Below are 15,931 nucleotides of genomic sequence, written 5' to 3'. Positions count from 1 at the left end.
ATAAGGTGACCGTTGAGTAATTAAAAACACAGGTTTCGCAATATGTAAAAAAGTGTGATGGAAGACTTCTTATAATCTTTTTAAAAAAAAAAACTTCTATGTGAGTCTTCTGAGTGTTCCTAAACCATTTAAATGAATACGTAGAAAAGATTATGTTCTGAAAAATGTCTTTTAGGAATTATTAAAAAATTTGTCGTAACTCTAATTGATATTATGTCAAACTAGCTGTCGCCCGCGACTCCGTCTATGTTCCATCCAAAAATTCGCATTTATTATATTATTTATTACAACCCTTTGTCGTGGATCTTCGTTTCGAGGGCACTCCCCTGGTTGCCTCAGCCAGTATCAGTATTCTCGGCGTTGACATATCGAATGACGTTCAGTTTCGCGGTCATTTGGAAGACAAGGCCAAGCTGGCCTCCAAAAAACTGGGTGTGCTCAGCAGAGCGAAGCAGTATTTCCAACCGGGCCACCGCCTCCACCTGTATAAGGCGCAAGTTCGGCCCCACATGGAATACTGCTCGCATCTCTGGGCGGGAGCACCCCAGTACCAGCTTCTTCCATTTGACCGCATACAACGGAGAGCGATTCGAATCGTCAACGACCGAGCTCTTACTGATCGGCTCGACACTCTGGCGCTGCGGAGGGACGTTAGTTCCCTCTGCATTTTCTACCGCATATACCACGGGGAGTGCTCTGAAGAATTGTTTGGAACGATTCCTGCCGCCGAGTTCCGTCATCGGACGACACGACAGACCGCCAGGTTCCATCCACACCACCTGGATGGTTGGCATTCCACAACGGTGCGATTCTCGCGCAACTTCTTGCCTCGCACAGCCGCGTTGTGGAACGGTCTGTCCTCGGCGGTATTTCCAAACCAATACGACTTAGGGTCCTACAAGAAGCGAGCCTATCACGACCTCAAAGGCCGGCAACGCATCTGCGGTTCCTCTGGTATTGCTGATGTCCATGGGCGTCGTTGAACACTTCGGTGTTCCCGCTGCTCGTTTGCCCCCTTGTGATATAAAAAAAAAAAAAAAAAATTAGTAAGAAGTAAGATATAATTCATAGTGGACTTAATAACAATTATCAGTGACTTCTTTTGACACTGTTCTGTTTTAAACATTTCAACGCAACCCTGATTCAGCCAGTTATGAATAATTTAAAAGCAAAATACGAGAAACATCTCAACTCATCTAAATAATTACAACATAAATCTCTTAAGAAACTTGTGATTTAAGTAAGCTTTAGAGGCCCAGTTCTTCAGTGACGTAACAGATTCATTGCAGATAATGTGGTGCTTCAACATTCACAACGTCTAGCTCACTTTGAATTCTATAGCCGTATAGCGCAAAATTGTTGCTGCAATAAATCTCCTTTACTGTTTACATTTATTGCAGTTCTTGGAATCACTTTATTCGCTAGCAGTGGCCCGCGACTTCGTACGCACGGAATTAAAAGATGTATGTGTATGGTATAGCTTCTAAACCGTGAAAGAATTTTTCATATCTTACCTCTTTATAATTTTAGCATCGTTTTTAACATGGAGATATATTTCTAATTTACATATGCTTCTATTACAAATATAGTTCTATACAAATTTTATTTAAAATCTAAAGCTTTATTGTTAAATGATTGAGTCAAGATCGGGACAGGCGGTAGTCCGTGATCCCTACCCGTCTAGGATACAAACGAGACATCGTTGCTTACTTGTTTATTACCTTACTTCATGTAGCCAAATTAAAAAAAAAGGTGGGTTTGTTTATTGCATTAAGTTTACAAAAAGATAACCTTTATCGAAGCGTAAATATTGTCGTAATATGATGTATTCCTGCAATAACAATTTTCACATTAAACGGTAGAATTTTAACATCATCTCGTACGTTTTGTAAGTTTTGTACGCATCAGATGAATATGTAGGTGGCATTGCTTAATGGTTTGTGTAAGTAAATGAATTAATGAAGCTTAAATGATGTGTTATAAGAGTCTTGAGCGTCGGTGGCTCAGGAGACAAGCATTTGACTTGCAATCTGCAGGTCCTGGGTTCGAATCCCGCCATGTATCAATGTGTTTTTCGATTTCCGATTTACATGTGTACATTTATCTGACGTGCAACCTACACATATCTGAGAAGAAATTCAAAGATATGTTAAAGTCAACCACGCTGGCCACTTGGCATTGGTTGACTGTGGCCTAATCATCCTTAACTTAGGGTAGGCTCTGAGCCCCTCGGTGGGGACGTATAGTGAGCTGATGATGAAGAGTCTTGAAAGTGTAACTATTAATATGCATTCTATCTGAGAGCCACATGTCAAATCTTCATCACTCATAGATGTTAATTATTAACTTATGGAGAGATTTCGTGTTGATTTAGTTTGAAAAATCTATACTAATGTTAAAGTAATCAATCTTAATTGTAGCAGTAGAACAATTATTTATTAGAAGAAGACTAAATAAATTAAAACGGCGAAGTGTCAATACAATTGTTATAAATGTATAAATTGTGCCTTTTATTAAGGTTAGTCGAAAATATTTGATCGTTTTGTAAATATTTTCTTAATCAACTCTCATATATCCTTAATTAATGGAAAACTTATCAAAATTACACGTAATGAAGTTATTTCTTTGCAAAGCAAACATTTGAATATTTAATGTAAAGAATAAAAAATTCTTTCTAACTTCAACAATTACATTCTTTCAACCAAAATTTACAATGAGCAAACAAGTTCCGGTTTTGTTCACCTATAGTTATTACGAATGCGGTGACGTCATTGACATCGTGGGTGTACAATCGAAGTGTAGGCGTGCAACCTTGACTTGAAGACTAAGCTGGAACGAAACGGCCATCGACATAAGACAAGTATTTAATCGCTTAATCGTTGTCTTGCGTGAGATGCAACTGAATATTGAAAACGTTCGTGTAATAAACTGTCTTTAATTCTATTCAACATTATTCCTATATTACTTATAAATATTACGTACAAGACAGTTTATATTGTTTTGCCTGTATTTTACGGCTTGTAAATAACTTGGTATCGCTCGCGACTCCGTCTGCACTGAATTAAAAACCTTAATTAGCCTATGTGTACTTCCAGACTATGTTCTACAACTATGCCGAGTTTCAGCATTCATGTAGCAGTTCTGGAGATACTTTCTAACATCCATCCATACAAACATTTGTATTTATAATATTAGTAAGAAAACCGAGTCTATTAGATTTGTAGCGCTGTGTCTTAAATTGTTTAAATTATCGATATAAGTCAATACAAATTGGACAAAAATATAAAATCCATAATCGCAAATACAAGGTACAAGAGTGAATGGCGATGTAAGCGAATGTAATTGAATCAATTGATGACGTATTGAAAAGTATTATGTTGAAGTGAACCAATTATTTAATAAATAGTTTAATACAAGTATAGGTGTTATGCTTCGTGACATATTCTCAATCCACCCTCCAAAATGACATATATTATTGCAATCCAATATCATATATAACACGTTCGACGAAAAAAGTTATAAGTTTAACAAGCGCTTGAGACTGTCAGCTCATAAAAAAAAGCCTATAACGTTCCCGTCAAATTCTCGTCAAAATCAAATAAGTCGTTTCGGAGATTCCCGGAACAAACGCAGATTTGCGGACAGACAGACGGGCAGTCAGATATAAAAAAATTGGTATATTTTATCAGTGAAGCAAATAGGATATATGATAACATATAGACACTCCAATTTTATTTATTATAAAGACGACATATTAAGAGATGTAACTCTTTTCATCGGATGAGCATACCTTACAATATTATAATTTTGTTTGTCTTATAATTAACCCGTTGATTACTATCTGACTTCTGATAAAACGAGTTCTATTCAACTCGTTTAATTAATTGTTGACCACAAGTTATGTAGAGGGGCGTTTAATGATCCTTGTCTTACATATTTTACGACCTCTGCAAGCGATGTAAAACATTCAACATTATAAGTTACAGTCTTATAAGTACATTTGAAATGTTAACAATTATTGTTACACTAGTTGTCGCCCGCGACTTTGTTCGCGAGAAATTTAAATTAAACTTAATTAGTTAGCCTATGTGTTCTTTCAAATTATGTTCTATATTTATGCCAAATTTCAGCAAGATCCATGCCGTTTTGGAGATACCTTCAAACAAACATCCATTCATCTAAACATTCGCGTTTATAATATTAGTAAGAAGTTTGAATATTCTTTAATTTAAAACTGATATTTTCATATAGCTATTATCTACGTTAATTGTAGAAGTAATTACCAAATAGGTAAAGATAATTCTGTAAGTGATTAATGGTCGGTCCAAGTTCCGAGGTCGGTAGTTTTTGTTTACAAAACAGTAAATCAATGGATTGTAAAATATTGGTTCAATACGTTTTAAAACAAAAGTGAAGGTACCTTACCTTTTGCGATAACTTATTTTTACACAACACTGACTATTAGCAAAGGGCTCGTTTCACACTCATCGAAACAATAAAAATAACTCACACAACACACGTTCTTTTTGCATGGACACTAAAACCACATTCCTTTGAAGGCGCACAAATAAAATTACAAAAAAAAGTTCACATCCTTCGTCTGGCCAGATGCTTTGACTGCAGTACGATTATTTCTTAATTTTAAAAACAAATTTTTTAAAATTCGATCGAAGAAATAATTTTCTAAATTTGAAATAAAATGGCGCCCTAATTTGTATTTCTATGTGGTTCGTATTCGTTTTTAATCATCGTTTTTTCTCGCATGGCGACCGCGCGTTCGCTACTCGTGTGAAGAACTGGCCAGTTGCACTGCGCGGGCGTCGAGACCGAACCGGTCCGTTGGAGCCAAAAAGGTCGTATATCGATGAATTCATGCAAGACTGTACATAGTTAAAACATAAGATGATGTCAGAAAAGGATATTTAAACTTGTTCTGCCATGACGGGAAGACTTTGAGATGACTAATATATGGTGGGTATATTTTTTATGTATTTTTATCATACTCAGAGTTACTTAAGCCGTTCCTTAGTGCATTTTAATAAATTTATATTTAATTGTGTGGTCATACAATGTTTTATTTGGGTGAAAAAACTTTGGTTTTGGATAAGGAAAAATATTTTCTTTTGTCACGAGTGGTATATTTGTTATGTATTCCTGTCCTAATTATTTAATACATAAGTCTTATATACGTTAACAGATTTGATGCATCCTCATCAATATTGGCTTTTGTCTCGCTCTCGATGTAAGAACACGACTCGCCAAGTGGTCCATAAATAAACATAACTTGATTCTCCGTAAAATATCGTCCACATCACAGACTGGGATAGTAAAAACTTGAAGTACAAGTTACCTTTTAAAGAGCTGAAACTTTGAAGGTTGGAATATGAAAATTAAAAATCTCATTTCAAAGGCGGACAAACTGGTCCATGGAATAAAAAAATCGTGTTCTAAAGACAATGATATTGTTCATATTTATGGTCATGAGAGTTTGTGATTCTTTTTTGTTTTCTTGTTCATATTAAGTAGTTGTTTGTGCAATTGTTCTTAGCGTCAAAAGTATTACGTCTCAAATTTATAATAATTTATTACTATGTTTCCTCATTTTTATCAACTAATCGATTCAGTATCTTCTAGTACTTCTAATTCTTTTACTAAATTATAAATGCGAATGGATGGATGGATATCGCTGAAAATTTGCAGATACAGAACAATATGCAATACAGAACATAGTCTGGAAGAACACATTGGCTAATAATTAAGTTTTTTTTAGAAATGCGCGGACGGAGTTGCCGGGAACAGCTAGTATCTAATAAATCGAAATTGAAATTAAACGACAATAGGTAAAAACTAAAATACATTCTAATAACAGTGCATAGTATATAGAGATCAGTTTTAGCAAGCAATTTGCAAAAAAATTGTAAAAAAGTCTACTTCGTTAATTACCATTTATAATGTGTGGTCTGTGGAGACATGGTCAGACCAGAACATATTATGCAAGTCAGTACCGAGAACAAAATGTATTTTGAAACACTGGTCAGGTTTTTGCAAGTCAAATATGTTTTTTACAGCCTCCATTTCCAATGCAGAACCGGATTTTACCTCTTGATTATACTATGAAGTAAGAATATAGTCCATAAAGAAGAAAAATGAACTTTATAACTTAGGTTTTAAAAATTATTTTTGAATGATAATTAATTCTGGTTCGCTTAAAAATAGATTTAATAATAATTGTCTTTGAACATCATAATGTTTAGTCATTTAAGTAAATTAAGTTTTAAATTAAGACAATCATAATGCAAAATGAGTTAACATAATTCAAGACAATTTAGTTTTCAGACAAACACTTAAAATCTGTAAGAAAATTTACATAAAAATAAAGTGGTTATGTTTCACATTATTTACTAAAATACATAAGTAAAATGGGTCGTTAGAATATCATATTGTTTTATATTACCATGTAATACTAAAATTGATTTAAAAACATTTCTTAACAAAAGACTTCAACGCGCAGTCAATGGGCTGTAAATTTTAAGATGCAAAGGAAAATATTTCTTGCAATTTCTTCATCATATTTTATTTGCCAATTTTTTTTTTTAATTTCTTGATCCTGATAATGCTAAAACTTTTAATTAATCGATATTATGAGTGTTACAAGTGCTTCCATCTCTTGGATATTTGTTTACTTACTATTTGATATCAGTAGATCAGGTTTTATTTTAAATGTACTTTTTTCTCAACAGATGGCGTGGTATTATATTCTAAAAAAAGTCAATAGTAGAAAAAATCCTATATTTTAAATTATACCAAATAGAAAATAAATATAAAGGCGAGTTTTTAGGTATATCATACTAATATTATAAATGCGATGGATGACCTTGACCTTAGATTTATAACTTTTATGATGTGTTCCTTAGGATTGTGTAAAATAAAACAACCATTATGTATAAACATTTTAATTTACTATTAATATAGTAAACAAAAACAATAAAAACGTAATGTAAAAATAAATTAACCATACAAATATTGTAACAAAAAATTAGACCACGTAGTTACTATTAAGAAATATTTACAAAAGTTGAAAAAGTTCACTATTAGCAGAAAATATCACATTTATTATTTAATGTGCCTCACACCGTTAGTTTTTGAGATCAAAATCTCTGTATAAAATATATCGTTGTCCTTGTCATTATCTTTGACAAAACAGAGAGAACAATATGTTTTAAACGAGGACTTTAGTCTCAGAAACCCACGGTAAATAATATTAACTTAGTACTAAATATTTGACGTAAAATTAGTCTTGATTACAATTATGTTCATATAATTAAATGCAATCACTGTTAAAGTTCAAGTAAATGTTTGGTAACTGAATAATTTTTACGTTGCTCGATTAATTTGTAATTTTCGAGCAAGATTATTCAAATATTATAAAAATATGATGATTTTGTGATTGTACCTAAAACATTTATCGTAAGTCTCATAAGTGGTATGATTTTCTTTATTGTTGCTGGAAATCTGATTCTAATATGTAAATCATATTCTTCATATTGTTAGTTAGAAAAGTTCATTGAAATTTCTACATTTCGTTTTAGAGTAAAATATCCGTTTATTATTCTGTCCATCAAGATTTTCGTCATATGGTAGATTTAATGAGTAGATGTAATGAGTAATTTATATTCAGTTAACTGATGAGTTTGTCTATCCAGGGAACAAACTTCTGTATATTTGTGTATACTCCGGGGAGGTGCTCGCGGCCGCAACCGATACCCCATGAAACCAGTCCGATGAGGGTGCTACGGCCTTCCATCTTCATTGTTAACGGTCCTCCGGAATCCCCTTGACAGGAGTCACGACCTCCCTGAAATATATAGTTGTTATAAGTTACCAATAGATGGCGCTGTAGCATGTTTTTTTTTAAAGTTCACGAATTTTTTTTTAATGTACTAATTTTATTTTCAGAGAATAATAGTAAGTTAATAAGTTCTGATAATTGTAAAAATTAAAGTATAATATTTTTACCTCTTTATATCCGGCACATAGAAAGACGTCGTGTATAGTTTCGCGTCTGCCCGCTGCACGGAACCAGCGCTGGCATCGCTCGTTCGGTATCACTTCTACATCCACTTCCTGTTACAATATATAATAATTGTAGGTACTTTCTCAAAAAGTATTATACGTGTTGCAACGATAAAGTCGTCTAATGAAGGTACTTTGAAGTATTTTTTGTTTCGAACATAATTAACAACGTTAAACATGATTCTGAAAATTATGTGAAGGTACGTATGTTAATAACATTGCGCGTTTTGTTTTATTTGCAGATTTTTTTACCTGCAATACAGAGGGTACTGTGCTCTGTCCATGTCGGGTCCTGCCCCAGCCTGCCACGGTGGCGATCTTACCCGCGAGTTTCATCTGTTTCTGCGGTAGACAAACCTGGAAAGTAAGATAATCTTTTGTATACAATGGGTTTGATTTGCAGCAAATATTATTTGTTCTAGATTCTACAGGCTACGCGCACATACGAGTCCATTGACACCACCACGTTATCTTTGAAAATCCCGACACTATTACAATAATATTTTGCTCTTGTAAAGTTACTTCTGCAGTGTAAACTAATCGTAATATACAGGTAAGTAAGGTTACGTGCTTTATTAAATCAATTACTTTCATGTGATTTTTGTATGGCTGTTTCGTCAGTGAAAACTGAACCAGATACATCTAACATACTTCTATTTTGTTAATAACTTACCGGCAATATATGTTGTTTAAAAACGACTCCTCTGTCTAATTGTACCAGGGCGACATCATTTCTGAAGTCGGCGGGCTCGTATGAGGGATGCACCTCTTTGCGCTGCACCGCGAACTCCTCGTGCGAGTACCTCTCTCCCGCGTCTCTCACGTCCCACTCCCCCAGTCGGACGCGCAGCTGGGAGTTGGGAGTTCTGAAGAATTTGTAAGCATTTTTAACGTATTAATTTTTATTTTAAGGATATCTTTGGTGTCTGGATTAAGGGCATAATTGCGACTATTTACAATCGTATGGAAGATACTTCGATGTATACACTGAGTTAGTTTATTGTAGTTAAAAATATGACTTAAAAAATAGTTATAAGACTTACGTGGCGACACAATGAGCTGCAGTTACAACCCATCGGTCAGATATAAGCGCTCCGCCACAGGCGAGTTTCTTGCTGAGGAAGCCTGACTTGATAAGCGCGGCTTGCCAGGGGTGAGAGCCGAATCCAGTCGAATGGCCGCCTACTATGCGATTCGACCGGGTGTAATGCTCGCCACAACCTGGAATAGTGTAAACTCAATCTCAGTCCTTAAAAAGAATGTCTCTAAATTATAGTACTATTAGAGATATTGCTTAGATAATAAAAGCTTTATGGTCAATAGAATTAGTCGCTGTAAACTGTAGTTCATCATATCTTTTTCTCCCTTTTATTAGCTACTTCACGACCACTTATGATGTCTTAGTACTAACATGTTTTATACTATCTCTGACATGCTCAGTTAGTTTTAGGGTTATCTCTACCTTTCGAAAGCCGTTACCATTAATATAAATAATCAACACTCAAACGCTGCTACATTTAGGTATATAAATTCTTAAATAATTAGCAACTTATTACAGTGGCCTCTTATACCACTAAAACGTTGGTGCATTTTTCAAATATCTTATGCGATGTACAGTTCATAAACATTGTATCCTGCACATTACGTAAGTCAAGATTGGCCAATTTTAAAAAAGGAAAAGACTTATTTCTTTAAATAAGTCTTAGATAAATATTTTGCAAATACAATTGAACCAAATGAAACACCATAGACACGTGTTATAGCTAAAAACTGTGAAAAAGCGGGTGCTGTACAAATAATAAGAAAGTGCATGATGATTATGAAATCGCAGTGCTGGTAGAAGCAAGAAACAGATATACCGAATATTGACGACATTGAAACTCAAGTTTTAATAAAAAAATGTATAAAAGGCCTTTGTGTTAGCAGTTATGTGTGTGAATAGTAACTTAGATTTTTTTTGTTTTTGTAATTTCTTTATAATAAAGAAGATATTAGAAGATTTAACTATGGTGGGTTGTATCGTAGATTTTTTTAGCGCTTTGTATTATTTTATTTATGACACAAAAGGTTGCACAAATGATCACAAAAATCTTTTGTTTAATTGTACCAAAAATATTAATGTAATGAAAAAGAAAGATAAAAGCAAACTTGAGTTTCCCCATCTTCAATATTTCAATCCAAGTAAAATTCCCGTAATTTTGTTTGATAAAATTTTATCTCACCCGGATAACTAGGTTTCTGCGGTTTATGACCGCTCGTGTGAACTGGTACATAATCATCATCACCACCATTATTTGCATCACCCATGAAATGATTGGATGTGTAAAAGTCGTCCGGTGTTGGATGTAATGTTGTGCTTTCATGGTACGATGGTTTTACATGAAAGTAATGGTTCTGGTCGTAATTTGGTTTATTCCAATCCAGATTCGGCCGGTTCTGTCCACTCGGATCCGGTTCGGGGCGGTCTGTTACTGGTTTCGGGCGGTTGTAGTGTGGCTTAGGTCTGTTAGGCTCCGTGTAGATGATAATTGGATCTTCGAATTGGTTAGTATCAGTCTGATAATCGTAGTTGTCGTGTGGAAATGTACCAATAATTTCTATCAGATCACCTGTTATGAAATGTTTGTTTGTAAAAATTTGATGCTAGGGAGAAATGCTATAAATGCGAATGTTTAGATGGATGTGATGTGGATGGATGGATGGATGTTTAAAGATATCTCTAGAACGGCTGAACAGATCTCGATCGATAAATTTGACATACTTATAGAACATAGTCTGAATGAACACATAGTCTACACTAATTAAGTTTTTTATATATCCACGTGCACGGGGTCGCGAGCGACAGCTAGTTTAAAATATAATTAAGTCATATTCCGATGTTCTCATGTTTAGAACCTTAACATCAGTCACTTCGACTTTCGATATTTTAATGTATGCAATTTGACAACGAAACTATAGAAATTAAAATTGTAGTATCACACGCATGTACGTTTGTTTTTATTATTTCTACTCGTTTCGTGTCACAAAATGGCTAAGCAAATATATTATCGGACAGTTTTATTATCTTTTTTTTTGTAATTAGATTATAAGTAGTAATGATACGTTTTTTTCTTAACATACGAGTATATGTTTTACATGGCTTTCTAATTCATATATTATATATATATAAAAGCAAACATTATGTAACACAGAAAAATAAAACATCCTTTATAAGATTTCGCGTCGAAAACTTTTACTTTCTTAAGAATTACGTAACGGTTACGTTTTATGTATTCGTCCTACATTTTAAGAGTCAAGTTGAAATAGCTATTGTGGAGATAAAGTTACCTCTACCATATGATCGTTACCATTACTGAATTGAAAGTAATAAATATATTAATTTGTAATGTTTTGTATATTAAATAACTATGAGTCTAATTAAGCGATATGTATAAAATTAACCAAGAAGATTCAACGTACAAGGGGATACTAAACTTTAGTTAACCACGCTGACACATTGCGGATTGGTTGAATTCAACAAATCCTCCAATATCTTGGTATATATGCAGATTTCCTAACAATGTTTTCCTTAACATTAACGTCCGATAAATAATTATGTTATTAGATGTAAATTCTAATTTTATAATAGTAAAATCCCTAACCGTACTTGTATAGTTGCGGAAATGAAAGGTTTCCGTGACTGAGTGCTTCGCGACCGGATACGAAACGAAATCCCGTAATTATCATCTATTTTTCGTATCACGTGTCGCTCTTAAGCAGTGTTATTACACACCATTGTGTTTACGGTCCAATGGACGTAATACAATTTGAGACTTTCACTTAAATTTCACTTAAATCTCTCCGCGCTCGAGATATTTGTGGTACAGGTATCGGTAGTGACAAAGGGTTATTCAACCAAACTACCTTCCAACCTATTGACGAAACATCTGTCTTTTATGAAGGGACCGACTGACTGTAAGTTTTTCTATTAGTTATTAACAGTGGAAATCCACGGCTACATATATCAATTGTACAGGCATTCAATAAGGGTCGGAGAGATTACATTATTAAGTTCGAGGGAGAGAAAATAAATGTTTTTGGAACTGGACTTGTAAAGAATTATAAGAGAAATGTAATCATATTCAATTCCGATTTATATTATGCTTGCAGTCGTGTCTTATTTTTAGCTAAATAATTTATAGTTTTTGTAAATTATCACATAAGAAGTACAAAGATGTACACCGGATGTAACTACACAGCTGTGATTGCGAAGCGCTGCAATCTACGAGTAAGACTAAACAGCGCGTGAATTGTTGTGTGGTACATGTGATGAACTCACAGCGATTTGTTTAAGTAATAACTTTTTCATCGTTATTACTTGTTACGACATAGTTTATTTTAAGATAGGGGTCATGAAATTTGTAACGTGCAGGGCGGGAATAGGGGGGCACAGAGACGTAATAATAAAACTTTCTTATAATAAATAACATCTCTCGTTTAAATTGTAGGCAGCAAATGTTCTTTCATCGCTGACCTAATCCTTCAATATCAGTCAATGGGGATCAAAAGATTAAATCATTTGTTTAACTAAACATTGCCTTATTGGAGTTTTTGGAATTTTACAGTGCCCTAGCACCAATGTTTTTGAGTATATCATAATATCTCACCGAATATCATACTTTGACATACTCGTAATTGACGATATGAAGGCGCTAGTCGCAATTATTCGTGCTAGGCCCACAAACATTGTTCACCATTTCGGAATTTGTAAGCAATATTTTGTTTATCATAAGGATATGTGATGTGTTTGCTTTCGCGTTTCACTTGCGCCAAGGATTAGGAGAGAGTGCGTTATTGTTATACCAATATGAAATACGATTTCGTAACAGAATGCTGCGTGAATAAAAATTATGACACGTAAGTAACTGTTTTAGATGTCAAAGATATGCAACTCGAGAGAACTAGAGACAATTAAATATGTCTCGAGTAAAAGAGTTCTCAAATAGTTTCTCAGCCTAAGATATTGATATCGCTATCTCTCTTTTTTCTAAGAGAATGTAAGAGATGACAATATATGTCAATACAAGTTCATGGCATATACCAAATTACGCGTTATTTTAATCGTAATTTTCACTTCAATAATAATTTGAAGACGACGGTACTTTAAAAACAATTTCATTTTAGCTCGTCAAACAATTCAGTTTCCGAATGAAAATTGTGTTTGTGTCGCAAACATACAAGAACAAAGTTTAATTAAAATATGTTATATTTGTGTTAATATTAAGTATTATTGTGAAAATATTTGTTTGTTTACATTCACAAATTAATATTAGAATTTATATCACACGAATTTGTAAGTTTACGTAAGTTAAAACTCACATATAATTTGTTAATCAAAATTTTATCAATTATTACGCTACTAATTAGGTTAATACGAATGCACATGCATAGGGACATTTAACTAAAATCCTGCATTAAGTATTATTAACAATTGTAAATATTATATGCCTATTTAAATAATTAACTCTAACCTATAATACTAGGATACTCTGTTGTAGGCTTTCGAGATATCCAAATTATTTTTCGAGTATCATACTTTTTTCAAGTATTTAATATTTTAACGAGTACTTACTTGCGTTATGTACCACAGGTGCTGTCTCGACTGGTTTCTCAGTTGTGTCCCGGTCGACACAGCATGCCCATATCATACCGCCAGAGCAGAGGTCCAGTGGCTTACCGCCGCCAAGAACGCATGATATGCTCAGCCCGCATGGATACCTCGCACCACGGTATCTGCACGTTTGTGGTATCACTGGAAAATAAAGGTATGTATGTATGAATAGGTAGGTAATTAAAAACTTACTGTCTTGTCTCTTACTAATATTATAAATGCGAATGTTTAGTTGTGTGTTAGAAGTTATCTCGGGAACGACTTAAAGGATCTTGATGAAATTTGGCATAGATGTAGACCATAGTCTGGAAGAATATTTATGCTATTAATTAAGTTTTTTTAATTCTGCACAAATGAAATCGCGTGCAAAAGCTAGAATTGTATAAACACTTTTAGATATATGAAGGTATTTAAAAAAACAACTGTGATATTAGTTTAAAGGTAAATAAATATTTGTAGTGGGCAAATTTCTAGTAGTTTTTTCGATAATAAATTCAAAGCTAAAGTCAAATTTTAATTTAGCAAACAATAAATGCTGGTCAAATATTATAGAAATATAATTGAACTAGCTATCGCCAGCTACTCCGTCCGGGCGGAATTAAAAAACTATTCTATGCCAAATTTCAGGGAGATCCATGATGCCGTTCTGCAGATACCTTCTAACAAACATCCATCCAAGATTATCCAAATATTTGCATTTATAATATTAGTGAGATATACTGTTCATTAGACCGCGCAAATATTTACGTATAAATACGCCATTAATCAATGATAGTAAGAGCGTTTGTTCTGAACTTGATAGTGAAAATAATCAAGTCGGTCGATCACCGTTGCACTGATTTATGCGCGACGTTGCTGCGTGTTTACTGTTTTTTTTTTCTTCTTTTTTAATGTCGTTACATTATTTAATACTGGCCATATCAAATGGAAACTTGTCAAGACCGTTTTAAAAATAAATAAGTAAAAAAAGTTGTGTGTGAAAAGAGTTTTAATTCTTTTAAATTGGAATGTGGGAACATTAATTATTATGTAATGTGTATAACATCAGGTTTAAAATATTGCGTCAACGAAACACTTATTTTGTTTTTAATTTAATTGTATAATAGAAAAAAATTGTATTTAGTTATCTTTTCTAACGAATTTTTTGTTTATTTTTATAAACTATATTTTTCAAATGTAGATGTTGTTTAGGTGAAAATTACTAGTCTGATATACAGAGTGTTAGTAAAATGTAAAACATGTTGATAACAATTATCAAAAAACAACAGGTTTTGAATTAACTAGTTGTTAGCAAATAAAAGCTATTAATATGTTTATTAGGGTGTTTTAAGTATATTTTAATGTATGTTTTAATTGAAGTTTATATAGATTGGTTAATACAATTATTTGGAAAATACTTCTGTAATTGAACTATTTCTTGGCCCTGAATAAAGTTACTTTGTGCGATTATTATTTGAAAATACTCACTTTTGCCTAATAAATCCATAATGGAATCTTCTTCTTGTGGGGCGCCATAAGAGTTATGATAAGAGCCTTTTCTCCTTCCTAACGCATCTAGAAGAAGAATATCTTTCTCTTGCTCATTGGCTGGTCTTCTTCTATCAGATGCAATATCATCTTTTAAATTTAAGTCTTCTAAAGTCAAGACGTCATTGTCACTTTCCGAATGCACGCAACTTATAAAAGCCGTTGACAATAAAAAAAATAAAAACGTTCCGAATTTAAAATTCACATCACAAATTCTTCTGCGTATTTTGAAGTTCTTTTTTTGAAATCTTCCCGCGATCGAATCGGGTATTACGTATTGTGTACACATTTTCACTTTTTTATTTGGCCCATTGTCTGTTCACCGTTTTATCATTTTTTTTAATTTTTTTTATTTAACTTTATTTTTATTGAGACGTCCGATCTCTGTTGTGTTTCGGAAGTAAAGAGTTGCGCGCTACGGTGCGTTTCTTTTCACTTTCTGTCACTGGCCGACACTAACATTTTCTTTGAGGTACACTAGAAATAATGATTATGCTTTGATTTATATAACGCCTCATTAAAATATCGTTAAGTGGAGTTAAAGGAAAGATTAGACATCGTTACTCATCCGGTTAAGCATTTAGAAAAGTATTGGTCAACTAGGAAATTATATAACAATTCAAACGCTTAATTTAAAACGAAATATCAACAATAATAAAAGGTGATAGGAATTTATCTTTC

The 15,931-nt window shown here is 33.4% G+C and overlaps 2 protein-coding genes across 2 annotated transcripts in view; both read right to left on the bottom strand.

Annotated features, from left to right (window-relative positions):
- The window catches only part of pio (zona pellucida domain-containing protein piopio), a 34,342-nt gene extending 29,522 nt beyond the window's left edge, over nucleotides 1-4,820 (bottom strand). Inside the window, exon 1 of the mRNA XM_013321260.1 lies at nucleotides 4,426-4,820. The gene's annotated coding sequence lies outside the window, so the exon portion shown is untranslated. The remainder of the gene's footprint in view (nucleotides 1-4,425) is intronic.
- A 2,691-nt stretch (nucleotides 4,821-7,511) lies between these two features.
- On the bottom strand, nucleotides 7,512-15,721 carry LOC106124364 (serine proteinase stubble). Its single transcript, XM_013320936.1, has 8 exons — nucleotides 15,191-15,721; nucleotides 13,685-13,864; nucleotides 10,296-10,682; nucleotides 9,117-9,294; nucleotides 8,747-8,939; nucleotides 8,326-8,430; nucleotides 8,017-8,124; nucleotides 7,512-7,855 (listed from the first exon to the last, which is right to left on the bottom strand). The coding sequence occupies exons 1-8, from the start codon at nucleotides 15,537-15,539 to the stop codon at nucleotides 7,679-7,681; spliced, it is 1,677 nt and encodes a 558-aa protein (XP_013176390.1). The 5' UTR covers nucleotides 15,540-15,721; the 3' UTR covers nucleotides 7,512-7,678.
- Nucleotides 15,722-15,931: the final 210 nt, after the last annotated feature.

The sequence above is a fragment of the Papilio xuthus genome, unplaced genomic scaffold (genome assembly GCF_000836235.2).
Source record: "Papilio xuthus unplaced genomic scaffold, Pxut_1.1 DF825946.1, whole genome shotgun sequence".
In the NCBI taxonomy this organism is placed as follows: domain Eukaryota; kingdom Metazoa; phylum Arthropoda; class Insecta; order Lepidoptera; family Papilionidae; genus Papilio; species Papilio xuthus.
Note: the sequence above shows the minus strand (reverse complement) of the source record. Positions and strands in the feature narration are given on the sequence as shown.

Excerpts from the sequence above, each read along its gene's own strand:
- LOC106124364 (XM_013320936.1), bottom strand. The coding sequence starts at position 15,539 with ATGTGTACACAATACGTAATACCCGATTCGATCGCGGGAAGATTTCAA. Across the intron at positions 13,865-15,190 it reads TATGGATTTATTAGGCAAAA|TGATACCACAAACGTGCAGA; the intron begins GTGAGTATTTTC and ends TTTATTTTCCAG. Across the intron at positions 9,295-10,295 it reads GCAGAAACCTAGTTATCCGG|GTTGTGGCGAGCATTACACC; the intron begins GTGAGATAAAAT and ends ACACTATTCCAG.